Here is a 20,194-nt window from a genome sequence, read left to right as displayed (position 1 = left end):
TCGCTAGAGGGCAGCAGCACAGAAACATCCTCGCCAAGGTGAGTGGTAACTGGACAAAAGATCGTAAAGCAGAAAATTGTAAGGGAGAACTGAGAAGATCGAAGGAAGTTGATTATATGCAAAATATCGTAATGGATAAAGATCGTACGACATGATACTCGTATGGACGAATACATGGGTGTAGGAGCGCCAAAAATATTGGTGAAGGATGCCACCTGAACCTTATGAAAAGGGACAGGACCGTGCCAACCAACACGCACAGTGCAAGCGGGGGGGGGGGGGGGGGCGAATTTCGCCAACCCCTTGTTTTTCGCAGATATCTTATCATCCCATTAACGTCAAATTTTCAATGCCTGCCTAAAATTGAATTGTGCATCTTGCCATGACAGCAAGATGTAAATCAGGGCCTCGGCTAAGGAATTTTTCGCTACTGGGGCAAATGGTCAAAGTGTGTTAACCCGCGCCCTGCTGGGAGGGGGGGGGGAGGTTTTTGAACACCCCCCCTGCGGTTTTTCGTGGATATCTGAAAAACGGCGGCATCTTATCATCCATCAATTTTATACATTTTGTGAAAATTTCAGACCAGGGTCCTTCAAGGTCAGGTCACCAGGTCGCTACATGTGACCTCACCTCATAAACACATCATAAAATGTTTCAATGTATGCCATAGCTACACCAAGTGACGGATCGCTTTGAAGCTTTCAGCAATTGATAAGTGCAACAGTATGTACAAAATTCGGAATTTTCATATCGGTGACCTAAGGTCGGGTCAATTTTGCGACCTCTCTAGGTACCTATTATAAGTCAATGGGAGAAAATTCAAAACCGTCTTTTTCGGACGAAAGTCATTCTAAACACTCTCAAACACTAAATTACAAGTAACTTTGACACACTGAACATGAAAACGGCACCCGTGACCCCTGTTTATGCCCCTAAGGTCATCTCAGGTCTTGAATGGTATCTAACAGTTTTTTGCGACTAACTTTTGAAAGAGGCATGCTAGAGCGATGAAAACGCCTTATATATATGTTCAGCTCGACGATACAGATTCACTAATATGCAACATGACAATGTCCGGTCAAATCATGACCTTGACCAGAGGTCAAATTTTTAAGTTGAACTTTCAATGTCAAATTATAGTTCATTCGATGCGTCTTGACAAGAGGAACACGATGTCGGTAAAAGAAAGCTCGTGCAAGGCTTGAGTCAAAAGTTATTGCAGAAAAACTGTTCCCGAAAAATCGTCTATTTTGGCAGTTTTTGCCCCCTGCAGGCAAAACTGTTGACGTTAGGTCAAATCTGAGAGAATTACTCAGAAAGGGCGTTAATAGGGCTATCGAATGCGCTTTTCCGTGGCGCTGTAGCTCTATTGGTTCCCGAGCTATGCGTTGGCTTCTTGGAAATTGTCGACATTCGACCTGGAAATCGGCGAAATTTTGCCTTCAATGACCTCTGGTGACCTGACCTTTGACCTGACCAAAAAAGCGACCGAAGTGATTTCGTCATTATTTTTCGCGCTCTTTCGAACGCCGCCTTCCGCGTATCGCTACGTGGCCCAGGAGCCGAGTTAGAAGGGGGGGGGGGTGTTCAAACACCCCCCCCCCAGCAGGGCGTGGAAATCCAGGACCCCCAGCCGGGCGCGGGTTAAAAAACAGACATTTGATCAACCGTCGAATCCAGTAGTTATAAGCATAGGTAGGTGAAGACCCTCCCTTGCATTGTCCAAGATTGGTGAAGGATCCTTCACCAATCTGAAACTTTGGTGAAAGGTATCCTTCACCAAAGAGATACGTTGCTACACCTATGGACGAATATACATTCTTGTATAGTCACCGTGCATTCTTGGACGATACCACGAAAGCGAAATATTTCTATCGAGAGTTTTCAAAGGATTTCATGCACGAGGCCTTGGCCGAGTGCATGAAATTCTTTGAAAACTCGAGATAGAAATATTTCGTCGCGGTAGAGTCCTAGATATTATTTCCTGTATGTTTCTTAATATCGTTCGTTATTTGCTTAAAAAAGGCCGAAATATGCATAAATAAAATACAGTAACAACATATACAACAACAACAACATAACAACAGTCATATATACCATAGGCGCGGGAGCCGGGGGGCAGTGGGGGCAGCTTGCCCCCCCAACTCTGGGGCCGTGGGGGCGGTGCCCCCACAGCTTTGAGACGGAATACCACATTTTTTTTTGCAAATGTTTTCTTTTTTTGTTGAAAAAGCCATGGGGTGAAAAATAAGTGGCCTAAAACCGGTGAGAAAACTAGATTTGGGGGTACCCCAGGTTGACCTCTATTATGGTGTGCCCCCCCAGTCGGAAAGTAGTTCCCGCGCCCCTGTTAACTACACGTTAAATACTGAAATACTGGTAGTTCTAATTACTTAACAGTTCAGCAAAGCTTACAAATTTTCTTTAAAACAGAAGCCATCGGTGAAATCAAGCTATCCAAGAAAACCATCCAAGAAAACGTCTCGCGCAAAGTTTCTTGGATGGCTGGATCAGGGTATATTGGCTGGATTGCATTGCAAGACTGCATCAAACATACAGGAAAGATCGTATTCGCTAAAGATCGTCAAGGAAAATGACCGTAGGTATGCCAAAAAGTTGTATGTGATAAAGATCGTCCTACGGCACAATGATCGCGTGGACAAAAGATCGTATGCGCAAAAGATCGTCAGTGAAAATGATCGTGTTTCAAAAGCTCGTAATGAGATAAAGATCGTAAAGTCAAGATATGGTATTTACATGGTGCAACCCAACTCCAGCGCATACAAAGCTTATCAATTTCTGTGTTCGTGTCGTAAGTGGCCGTCGTAAGCTCGACCATACGTTGATGTTGTGTCAGATCTTAGGTGGCTCAATGGCACCTAAAAGCAACGCGTTGTATATGTGCCGAATAAATGAAAGTAAGTTCACTTTCAACTAGTTTCTGACCAATGATCGGTCCTTAATAGGTATTCGGTTCCATACCTATATCGGATATATCGTAAGAAAACTACAAAGAGTCGCAAATCTATAATTTGGCATCTGACGTTACTGTGACGTCATTTGAAATGCAATCGACATTAAAGGGACCCTCCCACCTTAACATTAGATTTGAGATAGCCAAAATGGGGTCCCTGGCTCACAATTACCGGTTTCGGCACTCACAACATCGAGAAATGCCTTAAATCGGAAATATTGAATTTCAAAATTGCAGCATTTTGATTCAGAGGGGCTAATGCTTAGGAATACCCCTCTGAATGTGTGACGTCAGCGCAGATATCTAACGATTTTTAAATGTTTGACTAAAACGTTTTGTAGCACGCGGTGGTATGTGCTATTTGCGCGCAACATCTGCCGCAAACGCCGCACTTCTAAAATAAAGTCGCTAGAAACAGCGGAGATCCCAAAAAAGTAAACAAAAGTAAAAGTCTAATATCTTGAAAACCGGTGAATATTTTTCGGTGAAATTTGGTAGATATTCGTTTTCGCTCTTTCTGAACCGAGCGACATCACTTTCATGCCAATTCATAAACTTTTTTGAAGGTGGGAGGGTCCCTTTAAATTTGGACACAACCTCGGCCAGGTATTCAGAAAGACGTGTGCAAAGTTTCGCTTCTCAATCTCTTCGCGTTGCGACGATATCGTCGCAGAAGTAAAGGGGGCAACTATTTGCCCCCCCCCCCAGTGCAGTGGTCGGCAGGTGGCGCGGAGCAATGCCACTCGCTGCACCCGGTAGGGGGGGGGGAGTCTCGGGAGCAACAAAAGGTGGCAGCAACCTGAAAATTTTACGACCACCTTTTACTCCTAAAATGTTGTCGATATTCCGCAACCACGATTGCAAATCTTGAAACAAGTTCTACACGATTGCTATTGATTTATCGATGTCCGATGTAATCCACTATATAAATAGTACGACATTATTGGTAACATGTGAAATATGATGACCCTCTTTGGCATAGGGGGCACGCCCAGCCGTGAGGGGCACACCTATGTCTGTGATCCCCAGTTTTTTTTTTTGGGGGGGGGAGGGAAATCCACACCCTTGCTCTAGCATCGAAACCCATGGTAGTCAACTAGTCACACTCATAATTGTGGATTTCTTGGTTCTTAGGTGTTGTTTTTATCCGCTGGGACTGAGAGCGTGAGATGATGTTTTTCGTACTCCAGCGTAGATGGGTAGCCATACGGCTTCCACGGTTGACAGTGATGACATCAATCATCTTTTGCAAACTCGTTAAAGATTTGGGCTGTACGGGGATTCGAACCCCGGGCCTTTGGATTAGCGCTCCAATGCTCTACCTCTGAGCTATACAGACCAAATACTTTAACGAGCTTTCTGCCAAGATTTATGCGGATCATTCTTAGGTGTTGTTTTTATCCGCTGGGACTGAGAGCGTGAGATGATGTTTTTCGTACTCCAGCGTAGATGGGTAGCCATACGGCTTCCACGGTTGACAGTGATGACATCAATCATCTTTTGCAAACTCGTTAAAGATTTGGGCTGTACGGGGATTCGAACCCCGGGCCTTTGGATTAGCGCTCCAATGCTCTACCTCTGAGCTATACAGACCAAATACTTTAACGAGCTTTCTGCCAAGATTTATGCGGATCATTCTTAGGTGTTGTTTTTATCCGCTGGGACTGAGAGCGTGAGATGATGTTTTTCGTACTCCAGCGTAGATGGGTAGCCATACGGCTTCCACGGTTGACAGTGATGACATCAATCATCTTTTGCAAACTCGTTAAAGATTTGGGCTGTACGGGGATTCGAACCCCGGGCCTTTGGATTAGCGCTCCAATGCTCTACCTCTGAGCTATACATTTAGATTGTAGGAATACATAGATTTCTATGTATATCTACATTTAGATTGTAGATATACATAGATTTCTTGGTATAATTGTGGGCATGTCAAATTTAAAAGTTGGTGGATATCATGTCGTCATAAATATTCCTAATTTTTATATCTCGGATTCCTTTTATAGGTGACCTAAGCATGGGTGTGTAGGGTAATATCATTGGGGGAATGCTAGCTTGAGCACCCCCAATAAGACAATTGAGCACCCCAACAGGGACACCCCACTGGCCACAGCGGCACACCCAAACGTGGCGATTTTTCGTAAAATATTTTGTGACTAACGCTCTTTATCCTATACAATAACTTGCTACAATATTATTCTTCACGATTATTTACTTGAAGAACTTTGCGTAACGGTCGTGCGATCTTTTACAACATACGATTTTTATCTTACAATCATTCACCCACGATCTTTTTCATACGACCCTTTGTTTCACGATCTTTAGCTTACGATACTTGGTCGTGCGATCTTTTGCGACATACGATCTTCATCTTACGATCATTTCTTACGACATTTTTCAATACTATCTTTTGATCTACGATCATTTGCTTACGATGTTTAGCCGTGCGATCTCTTGCGACATGCGATCTTCATATTACGATCATATTCCTACAATCTCCTTTCATACGGCCATTTTTTACGATCTTTGGCGGACAATTTTTTCGTCGTGCGATCTTCTACAACATACGATCTTTATCTTACGATCATTTTCCTACGATCTTTTTCCATACGATCTTTTGTCCTACGATCTTTTGTCACGTAATCATATAATACTTTCAATAACAAAAAAAAAAATGTTATATGCAGGTTTCAAACACATTAGCTACGTGTAAAGCATTTGGTATAGGTACATAGCTGTTGAGTTTATGCAGGCTTGTACTTGACAAACGTTGACAATGCGAATTGCGAGCGATTCACTTGACGGGTCGGCTCACGGTATGTGTTTGACCAGCGTTCACTATTACTGGCCTCAGGGGCCTTATTAGTCAATGCGAGGGCATCTGATCTATGTAGGTACCTACCCGTCAAATGAACAACTATAAGCTTCATCAATATAGTAAATTTGCGACTCGTCGGCGGTCACAACCGCAACAAGCACTAGAGCACTTAAATTCACATTGCGCACAGCAAGAAACATCTCTCTCTCTCTCTCTCTCTCTCTCTCTCTCTCTCTCTCTCTCTCTCTCTCTCTCTCTCTCTCTCTCTCTCTCTCTCTCTCTCTCTCTCTCTCTCTCTCTCTCTCCTTCTCTCTCTCTCTCTCTCTCTCTCTCTCTCTCTCTCTCTCTCTCTCTCTCTCTCTCTCTCTCCCTCTCCCTCTCTCTCTCTATCTATCTATCTCTCTATCTTTCTCTCTCCTTTTTCTTTCTCCCTCTTTCTCTCGCTCTCTCTCTCTCTCACACTAGGGGAAGTTGGGGGAACGCCGAAGACTTTTTTTCTGACGCCCGTAGCACGCAAGGTAGACAACATAAGCTATTCTTGTTGGCGTCATTCGAGAGGCCAGTCTTTTGCCTTTCAAACATACCAGGCGCATTTGATGAATTCGCATACCGTTAAGCGCACAAACTAAAAATATCAAAGAAGTGACTTTTTCGGCGTTGCCCCGGACTGCGGGGAAAGCCGAAAATGGGAGAAATGATCTACGGGGAATGCCGACATTGATGTTTTGCTATTTTATCTCAAACTTTATCCAGAATTCATCAAAGCTGACACGCGTTTTAAGAGCTTGAGGACGCGGTGCACACTGGAAGTTATAATTGTGTGATATAATAAGAACATGCCAGGTAAATCATTCCTTATAGGTAACAGGCCGTTGTGTCGGTTGAAAGTGTAATTTGTGTGACTAAAAATACGCGTTGCTATTCTACAGCAGTAAAGTCCACGTAGCGTGCTTTTAACACGTGCGTAATCGCACGTTTTCGGCATTACCCCAGCCTGCCATACTTTCATTTGCAGGCCCATAACTTTTCAACGTGCTGTATAAATTTCAAATAGGCAGCACACTTATGCAAAGACATGCTAAAGATTACTTGACCGAATTGGCCAGACAAACGGTAGCATAATGAGTAAGAAATGCAGCTTCAAAGGCGCATGTAGGACAAGGGAAACGTACCTTGAAAACGCTCTTGGCGCCCTCACAGTCGAAGTATTCCGAATGACGACTCGTAACAAACATGCGATAATTGTAGTCACTTAAGCTTCAGAGCATCACTGACAGGTGGCATCCATGTCTTACGGTTTTCGAAATATCTCGAATTTCGGCTTTGCCCCAACTCGGGCATTGCCCCAACTTCCCCTACAACAGAGCCTTGGAAAGCTGGGTCAAATCAATTCCGTTCATTTTACTAATCAACTGTTATTGGAGTGAACACCCAATCCAGGCGCTATCACACTACACCGGTCAATCAACCACATCTGTACAAAAGGGACCAAAACACTAGATACTTCGACGAATTCCTGATGAGCTTAGGACACTGAGCGAAAGCTACTCTTGATGGAGACCTATCGTAGCCAGCAATGCTAATCTGTTGATAAACGTTTGCTTAATGACAAAAAGTGTTGAACTCTGATCTAGCTCTGCCCCTCTGCCGGTGCCATCTGCACAGTGCGGCGGGCGGCGGCGCGGCTGGAGTCTGGGCCGCTCTGTCCGCTCCGGGCGTGTGCCACACCCACTCTGCCCGGCATCGACCTCCCGCCCCCCCCCCTCCCGCCGGCGGTCGGCGCCTGCGCCGGGGGGGGGGGTCTGCCTCCGACCGTCGTCGGTGACCGCCGGCGCCGCTGTGCCAGCAGTCAGCTGTCGGCCCGGGCTGATGACACAGCGACCATCAGCGCCGTGAGACTGCAGAGCAGCGCCGTGCCGCGCCAGCCGCCGTCATGGGGTGGTTCCAGGATAACCTGATCGCCTACAAACTCCAGTACTTCCTCAACTTTGGAGGTAGGTCAGCTGCACCGCGATGGTGTATGCGGATTCTTATGACAGAATGTGCATTTGCTATATACCTAGCATAAAACTCATTTTCTCACATTTGAGCATTGGTGGACATTTAGGAAAAGCCGTTTTCACGACGGAACATCTGGCCAATGCACCAAACGTGACCAACTATGCACCAAATCTCTTTTTCAACAGATATCTTCATATCAAGAACTTATTTCAGTGTTTTAATCGAAAAAATGTCTGAAAGTTTGGAAAATCAGGTATATAAGCAACTGTGCAACCGAAACTGTAAATTCGAAGGAACACAACAAGCTAATTTGACCAAATCTGCACCAAATCTGCACCAAATCACACTTGTGAACCAAATGTTTACCAAATAGCTATCGTGAAAACGGCTAATACCTACCTTCGTTGGCTTCGATATGATAAACTATTTACCACATCTTAAACTAATAATTAGGTATTAGGCATTCACTAAAACCATTTAATTGCTATCTCCAGTCCATATCTTATCTACATTTGGTATTTATCACCAACCCAACGGATATAATACCAGCAAAACGCATTTTGGGCAAAGAACGAGCGAGCACGAGAGGGCCCTGCACGTGTGGAAGAGCGAGTGGATACTTCTGTGATTTAAGTGGTCCCTGTGTGTGTACCCAAGTGTTTCTCCCAAGTGTTTTAGTTGCGTTACGTCTAGGGGATTCGTAGATAAAATGTCTGCTGCCACACCGAGTGCTTTAATTACGTTACGTCTAGGGGATTCGTAGATAAAATGTCTGCTGCCACCCGCGATGATAGTTCACCCGGCCTACTGATCTCTGCCCAACACACCCGTCCCTCTGCCCCTCTGTACCATCCATCACACCATCACACAAAGACACGTACAGTGGGCTAAAATATATTCGAACAGGCCGAAAAGGGTAAACGTCAATAATTGAACAATTGCCTGGAGTCCTTAGAAGCTAAAAAGTAAACGTTGCCGAAAAAGGCGGACTCAGGCTGAGAATACCCGGTATATGTTACCGTGGTAGTAAATAAAAGTGGCCGAAATAGGGTGCTAAAAAACACATAACCGAACAATATGCCGAAGCACAAGGTTACCGAAAACAGAATGACCGAAACAGTGTCAAGACAGTGCCGAACAAGTATTCGGAACGGAATGGGCCGAAACAGTGCCGAACAAGTTGCCAAAACAGTGCCAAAAGTAATCGAAACAGAATGTCGAAACAGTGCCAAACCAAAATGGCAAAATCACCAAAGTGTAGAGCGCTTATTGGTCGCTCGATTATGTACCGAGCTCTTCGGTTGTTTGGGGTGGGTAAAGCTGAGCCTTGGCATCGGGGGAGTGTTTGTTGGTGGCTCCATCCGTAGGCCGTAGTCTTGCGCTCTGAAAAAGGGAGAAGTTAAACGGACACGATAACGCCGTGTAGTTTATCGGCCCGGTTCACCTGTTGTTGTTGTTGTTGACTCCCCACGTAGCGGTCGCTACGTAGCCTCCCGGCTCTGGAGGTACCTGGCGGCGGCCCCCAGGGCCGCCACCACGCCGCTGCTCCGGACCTCCTCCTCCCTCGGGTATATGTTGCCTAGGTGTCGTAGGCGTAGTCGCATCAGTGCTGGGCAGCGTAGCAGGATGTGTTCTGGCGTGTCCGCCTCCCCCTCGCCACAGCAGCGGCAGCCGGCCGCCCGGCACGCCAGCGAGTTACACTGTGCGCAGTCCCGGCCGGGGTTCCTGCCGATCCGATGCAGGTACTGCGCAGATCCCGACCAGTGACCAGCGCGCAGTTGGTGCACATCAACCGCCACCTCGCGTGGTGTAGTGCTGGGTAGCGGTGCGGGTAGGTGGCCGTCCATCAGCCGCCTGTACCAGCCGTCCGGCCAGTTGTTGGTCGCCTCCTTTCTGGCGATCCGGGACGCCGCACGGTACACTGTGCGGACGTCGACCGGGACTCCCTGCTGTGGGAGGGCGGCGGCTTCCTTGGCGATGGCGTCCACCCGCTCATTTCCTTCCAGCTCGCAGTGGGACGGCACCCATTGCAGGTGGACTCTTCGGTCCCCATCAGCCACCAGTGCCGCCATGTGCTCCCAGATGGCGGCACCTAGAGGGGACGTCTGGGCCGCTGGTCCTCCCTTCAGCGTCGCAAGTGACGCCTGTGAGTCGGAGCATATGATTATATCCTGCTCGAGGGGTGGGTGCTCCAGGAGATGTTGTACTGCCGTCTTCAGCGCCACCATCTCAGCCCGGTAGCTAGAGCATATTTTCCCCGCCGCCTCTCGCAGAACTTCAGTCGTTCCGTCTGGGTGCTCGATGAGGACCCCGGCGCCGCCATCCGTCACTCCGCCGGTCGCCGACCCGTCGGTCCAAGCCCACGTCGCACACTGGGGGAGCGCTCCCAAGCACGCCTCCGCAGCGCTTCTCCTCATCGACGCGGTCGCTCCGACCGGGAGCGGGCCGACGTCCAGGCGGATCGACACGTTTTCCGTCGCTGTCCACGGGGGCGGTCTCGTGGCTAGGCGAGCTTCGACGGGCAACTCCACGCCCGCGCGGTCCCACACCGCTCTCCCGCGGTCTCTCCATCCGGTCACGGACTTGAGACGCGGCACGGGGGCCGCTACTGCTACGGCGTGCAGCGGATCCTCCGGCGGTAGAGAGTGCGCTTTCGCCAGCAGGCGTGCTGCCAGCGCATCCCTCCTCGCCGCCATCGGCACGACGCCCGCCTCTGCTCTCACAGCGTGTCTCGGGGTGGAGATCGGACAGCCGGTGATGGTGCGTGCCGCCGCCAACATCTCCACTTCCAAGACGCCGAGATGCGTTGTCGCAGCCGCAGGCAGCCACGCCGCCGCCGCGTGTTCTATGGCGCCGCGGACGTATCCGTTAGCTACCGTCCGGAGGAGCCTCTCGCCGAGCCCCCACGACCTTCCGGTGAGCTGTCTGAGTTGGTTGATTCTTGGTCTTGTCTTTCTTCGTAGACGACGGCAGTGCGGCCCGAAGTGCAGGAGTCTGTCCAATGTGACGCCCAGAAGGTGGAGAGTCTCCCGCGCCTCGACCGTGCTACCGGCTACCTTGATGCGGCAGTCCTTGGCGTCCTTGGCTTGCTGCGAGAGAACCAGAAGTTGGGTCTTCTCGCCGGAGACTCTCATCTTGGATTCGCGCGCCCACCTTGTTAGCGCGTCGGCTGCCCTCTGGGCCCTCTCCCTCGCCACTTCAATGGTGTTGCCCGCGCAGAGCACCGCCGTGTCATCCGCATACATGTAGGGTGTGCATCCGGGGATCTTCTTGATGACCTCCACCAGCGGCGCCGCCCATAACACAAACAAGCTGGGCGACAGCACGCTGCCCTGGGGTAGTCCGGCGCGGAAGACCCGCTCACCGGAGAGATCCCCGCGAACCTCCACTCTCGTCCTTCGGTCTCTCAGCCACTGCCACACCCAGCGGACAAGACACAGCGGCAGTCCCTGTTCGGTCAGGCTGAGCCGGAGGAGGCGGTGGTCCACTACATCATACGCTCGGGCAAAGTCAAAGGCCACGAGGACGTATTTCTGTGCCACGCTTCCATCAGGCCTCCTCGCCGCCGTTCTTCGATCGACCGCCGGTCGCTGCCATCCGTCCTGCACCTCTTGGACGAGGCGGCCGATGTTGTCCTCCACCGACCGCCCCGCTCGGAAACCCGTCTGTTCTGGAGGGAGCAACCCTCGGCTTTCCGCGAAGTAGGTAAGTCGGGCCAAGATCATGCGCTCCAACAGCTTGCTCAGGTTGCTGGTGAGTGCTATCGGCCTGTAGCTGCCCAAGAGCCTCTTGTCCTTGCCGGCTTTCGGAATCGGTATCACCGTCGCGACGCGCCACTCTTTCGGGACCTCTCCGGAGCTCCACGAACTGTTAAAGGTTCTGAGGAGTTCTTTCTTGGCGATCGGGCCGAGGTGGCGGAGCATCTCGTTGGAGATACCGTCAGGGCCCGGTGTTTTCTTCAGCTTGGTTTCCACGATCTGGGCGTTGAGCTCAGCCAGGGAGAAGGGCGCGCACATCTCTGTTCGCCGGTCTCGGCACTCACATAACCGTGCCGCCGGTTGAGACAACTTGCGCTTTGCGGTGAGGTCGACCTTCTTGTTTCTGACATGACGCGAGACTTGCGCGTATGTCTTAACGAAGGCGTTAGCTTTCTGCTTGTCCGTAACCAGAAGCTTTTTGTCGTCGTCCATCATCGCCTGGCCGTCTCGGTGCTCATCGTCGGTCGCTCCTTCCCACTTTTTCAGAATCTTGGAAACCCTTCCGAGGCTTGCTGGGCGATTCAGTGTCGTTCCCACAAACTCGTGGAACTGCTCTCTGGAGACCCGTCCCTCAACCTCGGCGGCGCGCTGCTTTGCTGCGATCCAGCGCGTCCGACTGTCCGGGTCGTCGGGTCGGATCTCACGTCTGGCAGCTTGACGGTCACGGATGGCTTCTTGCAGGTCAGGATGGAGGGCCCACGGTCGGGGGTCCGCTCGCGCTCCTTTCGGAATGTGTCGCTTGGCCGCGTTCTGGATGGTTTCCGTCAGGCGTGTGGCGGCCTCCTGAGCCGTCCGCGTCGGCACCGCCCCGGTCAGGGCAGCCTCGCAGTCGTCCTGGAAGGCTCGCCAGTCCGCCTTGTGGTGAGCCCATCTGGCCTTCCTCTTCCTCTGAGGACGCGCGTCGGATGCCCGGATGGTGATCTTCATCGGTAGGTGATCGCTGCCGAGGTCTTGACCAACTTCCCAGGTCGATCTGCGCGCCATCATCTCGCCGCACACCGCGAGGTCCGGTGCGGAGTGACTACCAGAGCGGTAGCTGGTGAATGTCGGCTCTCCAGAGTTTAGAGGCCGCCATCCGATGTCGTCCAGCCAGTCCGCCACTCGCTGTCCCACCTCGTCCGGCCCATCGCAGGCGGCGTCCCACAGGGGGTGGTGCGCATTAAAGTCCCCCAGGACCAGCGTTTTGTCGTCTGTCGGGATGGACGCTGGGTCGAAGTTGTCGGCACGATCGTCTCCCGTCGCCCGGATCGGCGGTCTGTATATGTTGATGACAGTCAGGTAGGGTCGTCCATCCATTCCTCCGTCCAGCAGCCGGATCCCACAGATCTCCGTCGTATCGTCGGCAGCCGTCGTCATCTGGTCGTCGATGATCTCGAAGTGTCGACCGGCTCTGACGTACAGGGCCACGTCTCCACCCTTGACGACCGTTGCGCCCGTGACTCTTCCGCGTGCCCTACGCACCACCACCGGCGGCTGGTACCCCGGCAGTCTTGGAGCGATCTTCGGGAGCTGAGCCTCTTGAACGGCCAGTACGTCAGCTTTGACCGCGGGAAGCCAGCGTTGGAGCTCTCCGACCTTCTTGCGGAGCCCTTCCGCATTCCACGACACCACGGTCGTGTGGCTTCTTCCTGCTCGGTTGCGACGGTACCTCCTGTTCTTCGCTCTCCGATGACCGCTGCCCAGCGCCGCCGGCGGTGGCGCCCCTCCGTCGGCGCTCACGGAGGGGGGCGCGGGGCGCCGGCTAGTCATCTAGCGGGCCGGGGCCGGCGTACGGCCCGCCGGCTCCCGGTCCCGCTGGTGAACATCCGCTGTTCTGGGCGAAGGTTGTCCCGGTGATGATGGTAGTGAGGTCCGAGAGCAGCAGCAGCGGCGGCGGCCGGGGGGCCACCGCCAGGCGCCCCTCCGGATGGGGCACCAAGGACTCCGTTTGGTTGCCCCCCGGCCGCTGTCGTGGGCCCGAAGGTCCCGGCCGGGGGCGGGCCCGGAGGCCCACACCTCCCACCCCTTGAAGGCGGAGTCCACCAGGCACCCGGTTCACCTCGTACGTACTATGGGCCTGTGGAAAGTGCTAGGGGAAACTGTAAAACCTGTAAAGAATACTAGGGTAGCTTGGTGAATAGCCTGGGCCTGTTGTCGCCGGAATCAGTATCTGTAAATAGAGAACGTTAGTGGGGATGAGGTATGACCTCAGCTTTGGTCGGCCGTGCCGACCAAAGGTGAGGTGACTTAAGACTTACATTGTTGGGTTGCTGGTGGAGCGTTCAGTCGAGTCGGAGCACTGCACAGTAGGCCGGACTGGAGCGAGAGTGACGCTGGCTTGGAGGTTAGCCCTTTTATACGCCTCCAGCAGCCGTTCTCGCATACATTATCGCTTGTTGTCAACCCACGCCTTCCTCGTTTATCTCGGTCTGACCTCGGTCTACCCTTCTCCCGTCTGTCCCAACGTTGTTTTTTATCAGGGTTTGTCTGCTTCTAATCTGCATATCCGCCACCACACTACCGCGCTATTTTATGGTGCTATTGTCTACTTCTAATCTCCTTTACGCATACCCATCACCACAATATCCACCACCACAAACAGGTTGCACATTGTCATTGTGTTCTTCTCTCGTTGTTTTTTGGTCAGGGTCGGCTTCTCTGCTGCGGTGTGGCACAATGTTGTATGTGGCAAGTGAGGTCGACACACACACACACACACACATTACAAGGCAGCAGTGCATACAGTTTAACTAGACCGAAGCGCTATTTTTTCACATCCCTCCCTATTTTATAAAGATGCACGGACTTCCTCCTTTGGGGTCAAAAATCGTCGTTGCGCCGCTACGGGTCTCAAGTTGTCCAGTCTGTCCAGTCATGTCGTGCGCGGATGGGAAGTAAGGATAGCTACGAAGGATGCCTGGAGATATCCGGAAGAGAGCTCTATTCGCCAAAGTCCTATCCAGTGTTTGTTCCTTGCCCTTACATTCTTTCCATCTTTGGGTTACTCCTAATCACGGTTTGTACGCGACGCGATTGATATACCTTATATAATAAAGCCAATCTTAAGATCTTGTAGTCATTTAGTTGCCGATAGTGGATAGATCCTCTGTCACAAAAGATGCTAATCTGAATCATCTGGGAACCATATTCACCTTCTGTTGACCACTCTGCTGATTTTAGGACCGTCAAGGGAGGATAAGTTTTTGGGATACCCGTTGGAGTCAGACGTGAAGCAAATTTTCAGCTGCGCGACCACGCTGTGCCGACCGACCACGCTGTGCCTACCGACCGCTCTCAAGATTGCCACTTACTTCGGGGGCGAATGCGTCGAGGGGGTGTGATCGGTTGCCTCGGTTGTCACAGAGGCGCTGTCTCCCGTCGTCGAGTGGTACTCGGAATCAAACCGAGAGCAAAAGGGCTACGAAGTGACTGCTGGGGATGAAGCCAACCTGTCGGCCGAGAGATCTGGACTCGGTGTGGACCCTATTGGGTATCCTTGATACCGCTGTTGAGCTGCCAGGACAGCCACCGGTGCCAATGCGAATACCTGAGGGCATCGAGAGGGGCCGGTTGATGTAAACCTCATGGCTATGTCGTGGGCTCAAGAGTCGAGACGGTTCTGAACCGAAGCGATCTGGTCTGCACACTCTAACGTTCATCATTGGTGATGACGTTATGGATCCTCATGGATCTCGTCTCAAGGCTTCTCAAGGCTGATACTCCAACCCTCTGCAGTTTTAGAGCACCAACGAGCTCAAGGTTGATCGTTGTACTCACCTCGACTCAGAATATAGCCGACCGTCTGCTAGACCTTTAGCAAGTGAGCACTTCCCGTCGTCGTATCAAGGAGTTCTTACACGGTAACGTCCATGGTTCGGCGTCGCCGACGTCGAGACCTCACTAGGCGGTGACTTTCTGGAGCCTCGGTCGGTGAGCCCATCAGGTCCTTCACACGGCGATGTAGCTTCCACATCGCTACGGACAACAGCATAACGGTCACCAAGTTCAACGTAAGTAACCCGGTGAATCCGGTGATCTGGCTCTGCGGGTTTGATATCCATCTGTAGGGATGATAAGGAGACAATTGATTTTGGAGTGCCTCATACTGCTGAATGGTTTTGTTAAAGGTTCTGAGCCTCATCGCATCTTTACCGATATCTGTGGTTTCAGTGAGATGGTTCAAGAAGGACGAGATGTTTACGGGAGGCGTCAACATTGATGTGATATTACTCCAGAGACTCATGGAAAAGTTAAGCGAGAAAAGATCCACTATCGGTGCATCTGGCAGACTGATCCTAAATTGCCCCTTACCGTTGACGTAACTGGGAACCCTAATTGACCCGAGGGATGCTTCGCATCCCGGCTGTAAGCGGAACATACCGGTACCGGTCAGCTCATATTGCCCGGCGGGGTGGTGAGGAGGAGCACTCGTCCTGCTCTGGTTAGAGCAGCGGACCAGTAGCGTTCCTTTTGCTGCTCCATATAACCACACTCCCATACCAACGTGGCGAAACATCGGCCCATCGTGGTATTGCACCTGTGTCGGGCAGCTGGTTCCGGTCGGCTGGTCTGAAAACAGATCATACAAACAACGGCTTTCTTGAGATCGAGGCGACTGTACTGCTTCCTTGAGCGCACAAACCCTAGGGCTTTTCCCTTTACACTGTGCCTCGCGACGATTTGTCATGGTGAAGAAGTTGCCTGGACTGCCGGGCTGTGTCGTGAAAAAATCGGATCCTGATTTCTGAATGGCCAAATAAGGGGAGTCAAATCGGTAGGAAAAGAAGAGCTTCTCCGGGAACTTCGGGTGAACCACAGGCATTGCGATGGCTTCGTAGAGCTGATACCTACCAGACTCCTTGATGATTGGGATCGCCATGCAAAAATTGACCCCGCCCTCCGTTTGGTGGGTTTCCGTGGTTATGTAACGAAGGTAGGAATAATGGTCGTCTGTTTCATACAAAAGTTTCCATCCGACTGGAAGATGTTGTCCTAAGTTTAACAGGATATCTCTGAAGACCTTATCCTCCAGTAGTTCCCAGGCTAGAGCTCCTTCACCTGCTTGGGCAACAATGCGCTGTATGGTATAAAGACCCTTTTGGGACTGGGCCAGACCCTCGCGAATTAAGTCAGCCGCTATCACAAGCTCTAATCCTGCGGTAGCATGTGCCACTCCTATACTGAGCCGACTGTCCACGGTCTGAATTTGGCTTAGAGCGGCTGTCACCCCGTTAATTGAAGCTTTGATTCGAATGACTTCTTCTCCGTTGTGGAGAGTTTGTGAAGCTACAGTTTTAACATAACTGAACTGTTGGTCAACACGGTGAGATATATTTTCAGTTTGGTTGGCCAGTGAAGCGATTTGTGCCGACTGACTTTCAATGTCTCTCTCGGTACTAAATCCAAACAAATATTTTCCAACGTCACTTACGATGTTAACTAAGCCGCGACGTTGCCGGGCGTCATTCTCCCGGATAGTTCGTTTAACAGAATTGAGAGTTTGTTGGTAGGCGCTAAGGTCCTCTTTGAAGGCGGTGGAGAATTTCTTCCACGTGGCCGTCAATGCGTCTATCACTGGAACTTTGTCGGACTCGACCTGGCCCCTCACGGCTTGTAGATGCTGCTCTACCCGAGATATCTGTTCCAGGAGGGAGGTATGGGCTTGCTCATACGTCACCAAGCTGATGGTGGTGCAGATTGTCCAGTCAGAACCCGTGATTATGACTTCACCCAGGGGCTGGAAGTACACCCCGTGATGAAGTTGTATCTTCGCCTGGTTTTGGTCCCCTCCGACGTCTCGGGACAACAGCAGTAGCCAGACCAAATACACCAGCCGCCTAAAACAAAACGGGTAGGATCAATCGCTAGTGGATGAGTAGGGTCACTGGTCAGCATGGGTTAAGGGGAAAAACGTTGAGGTGCTTGACGCCTTCTGCTCGACCTTCGAGGGGCGACAGGCGGTGAGGGAATCGTCATATAGTAGCCGTCATCATCAGGGGTTTCCGAATCAGCTGTCTCTAATGTCTCGGAACTATCTGAGCTCAGTCTATTGGTTCCTAAGGTCTCCAATACATTAGTCACCCCGCTGTCTGACCCTGTCCTGTCTGACCTTGTCAGAGGTCTGGTCCTTTCTGGTCTGGGCAGAGCTAGTCCAACCAAGTCTGTGTCCTGTTCGTCGTCCGGTCCTGACTCACTAACATCGCTACTATCGACTGAGGGAGCCTGATCCCTCCTGAATGTATGGACTTTCCTCAAGGCGTCCCGATACACAGATGAGACATGCTGGGGTTTGAGACGGTCACAATGCACTTTCTCTGGGGGATGCTTCGAGCCTGGTTTCCTTACCTCGTACGTGAGACCATTGTCGTGAAGTCCCACTACCACGTATCCAGGTTCCCATTTCTTTGTCAGTTTTGAAGCATCTCCTGGTTTGACGGCAGGACGATATAGGTAGACCAGATCTCCGAGCTCGTACTTCTTGTCTCGTGCTCGTCGGTTGTAGTAGTCTCGTTGGTATCGTCTCGCGGTCTTCTGGTTCTCGATCGTTTTGCTGATAGCGTCGTACTGCCGCTCCTTTAACTGGGTCACCAGGTCAGAAAGTTCTGCGGAATAGTCGGGTGGTTTTGATGCCAGCGCTTGTTCTATCGGCAACCTAAACTGTCTGCCGTACATCAGGAATGCTGGGCTCCAGCGGTTGCTGGTTTGGAACGTGGAGTTCACCGCGTACTGGGATGCACCCAGGAATACGTGCCATTCTCGCTGCGTTCGATCTAGCGCCGTGGCTAGCATGGTTTTCACTACTCCACACATCCGTTCTACATTGGAGTTAGCTTGGCTGTGATAGGCAGAAATGAAAACATGTCGGACATCAAGTAACCGGTTGATTTCAGCAAGGAGCGACGCACGGTATTGGGGACCGTTGTCTGACACCAGGTAGCAGGGGATGCCGTATCGGAAAAAAGTTGCGACCAGGGCTTGGGCAACCGTTTCGGCTGTGGTGTCCTGTAGAGGAACGAGCTCCACGAACTTGGTGAAGGCGCACACGATCAAAAGGATCCAACGGTAACCTTGAGGGGTTTCGGGGAGAGGACCCATGATGTCGGTGTGAACCGTTTCCCATGGTCCATATGTGACTGGGGTCTTACCCAGAGGGGCATGGAGTGCCCGCCGGTTGCGTTTCGTGCTGTGGCATTTGACACAACTGTCACAGTAGGCTTTCACATCTGACGTCATCGAAGGCCAATAGAATTGTCTGCTCAGGTGTTCCTGTACAGCCCTTGCATGGTAATGGCCTGCCAAAGGATGGCTATGATGCTCTGCAATTAGCTGAGGGGTCATCTCACGGGGTACCACCACTCGTACTGGGTCAGCCTCGGTGGGTTGATAACATAGGATTCCCTCGCTATTCAAGTGATACGACGGTAGGTCACGCCAGAGGCGACGGTTGCCTCGGACTCGTTTCCCTTCCAACGTTTCAATCAATGGTATCCACAATGGGTCTGACCTTTGCAGTCTGGCGATCTCCGACAGATGGTTGTCCAGAGTTGACTCCGCCTCGGGAGAGGCTGCGCGCTGTGGAGTGACTCTGGGAGTTGTCGGAGGCGCTGCTACACGTGAGGTCTCCGAGAGGACGGATCCAGTCCTCCTGCGGGCCCCGGTGGGTCGACCAGAGGTTTTCGTTGTGGTTCGAGGTCCTGATGATGCAGCGGTCTGTTCGACGCCGTCTGCCGTGGCCTGGTCCCCGTCTTTCGAGGCCTGGTCCTCTGTTCCTGAAGTTGTCGAGAACAGGGCGGCTATACCGATGCCGATGTCAGGGTCGTCGAGGGTTAGTTCTCGCTGAAGATCCTTCCAGTCGTCCTGTACCGCTCCGCGAGAAAGAGAGTCAGCCACGACATTCTTTGGACCAGGGACATATCGTATCGTCATGTTCAGACCTTGTAGTGCTAATTTCCACCGCTCCAGGCGGGTGTTTTGGACTCTACCTTTTTGGGCATGACTGAGGACATATTTGAGAGGGGCGTGATCGCTTTCCAGAACAAAGGATCGCCCATGTATGTAGTAATGGAATGCCTGAATACAAGAAACGATGGCCAACGCTTCTTTCTCAATAGTACTGTAATTTTTCTCTGCCTTGTTCAACGTACGTGAATAGAAGGCAATGGGACGCCTCTCACCTGTTTCTGTTTCCTGGCTGATCCATCCTCCCACACCTTTGTCACTTGCATCTGAAGCGACGATGAAGGGACGGTTAGGGGAGAAATCGGGATATGCCAGTACGTCGGAGTTGACCAGGGCATCTTTGAGAGCTTCAAATGCCGCGTTACACTCAGGGGTCCAGTTGAAGTGGATCCCTTTTCTCGTGAGAGCGTTAAGGGGTGTGGCAATTGTCGCGAAATTGGGGACATGTTTCCTAAAGTAAGAACACAATGCCACAAAGGATCTCACATCCTTCGCGTTCTGTGGGGTGGGATACTCCTTGATTGATCGAATCTTGGCAGGATTTGGAGCAACTCCACTTGGTCCGATATGTCGACCTAAGAACTTGAGACCCTCCGTTGAGAACAGATGCGTTTTTGAAGGTTTGAGTTTCAGGTTGTTCTCCCGTAACCGCCGAAGAACTCGTCGCCACGTTCCCAGATGATGCTCGAACGTTGGGCTGTACAT

At 51.4% G+C, this 20,194-nt stretch overlaps 3 protein-coding genes and 2 non-coding genes across 5 annotated transcripts in view; 1 reads left to right on the top strand and 4 right to left on the bottom strand.

The window, feature by feature from the left end:
* Positions 1–4,241: 4,241 nt before the first annotated feature.
* On the bottom strand, positions 4,242–4,314 carry Trnas-gcu. The gene has a single exon. It is a non-coding gene; the product is annotated as a tRNA-Ser (tRNA).
* Positions 4,315–4,495: 181 nt separating this feature from the next.
* Trnas-gcu lies at positions 4,496–4,568 on the bottom strand. Its single transcript has one exon. It is a non-coding gene; the product is annotated as a tRNA-Ser (tRNA).
* Positions 4,569–7,639: 3,071 nt separating this feature from the next.
* Positions 7,640–20,194, top strand: part of LOC122364159 — a 32,065-nt gene continuing 19,510 nt past the window's right edge. Inside the window, exon 1 of the mRNA XM_043334299.1 lies at positions 7,640–7,786. Coding sequence (XP_043190234.1) covers positions 7,726–7,786 — 61 coding nt within the window. The 5' untranslated portion in view covers positions 7,640–7,725. The remainder of the gene's footprint in view (positions 7,787–20,194) is intronic.
* LOC122364160 lies at positions 8,674–16,409 on the bottom strand. The gene is made up of 2 exons (XM_043334300.1): positions 13,789–16,409; positions 8,674–9,176 (listed from the first exon to the last, which is right to left on the bottom strand). The coding sequence occupies exon 1, from the start codon at positions 16,407–16,409 to the stop codon at positions 15,384–15,386; it is 1,026 nt and encodes a 341-aa protein (XP_043190235.1). The 3' UTR covers positions 8,674–9,176; positions 13,789–15,383.
* LOC122364162 lies at positions 8,674–18,448 on the bottom strand. Its single transcript, XM_043334301.1, has 2 exons — positions 13,590–18,448; positions 8,674–9,237 (listed from the first exon to the last, which is right to left on the bottom strand). Exon 1 carries the CDS (start codon positions 18,338–18,340, stop codon positions 17,429–17,431), a length of 912 nt encoding a protein of 303 aa, XP_043190236.1. The 5' UTR covers positions 18,341–18,448; the 3' UTR covers positions 8,674–9,237; positions 13,590–17,428.

This window comes from Amphibalanus amphitrite, unplaced genomic scaffold (genome assembly GCF_019059575.1).
Source record: "Amphibalanus amphitrite isolate SeventyFive unplaced genomic scaffold, NRLGWU_Aamphi_draft 000659F_arrow, whole genome shotgun sequence".
Classification (NCBI taxonomy): Eukaryota; Metazoa; Arthropoda; class Thecostraca; order Balanomorpha; family Balanidae; genus Amphibalanus; species Amphibalanus amphitrite.
Note: the sequence above shows the minus strand (reverse complement) of the source record. Positions and strands in the feature narration are given on the sequence as shown.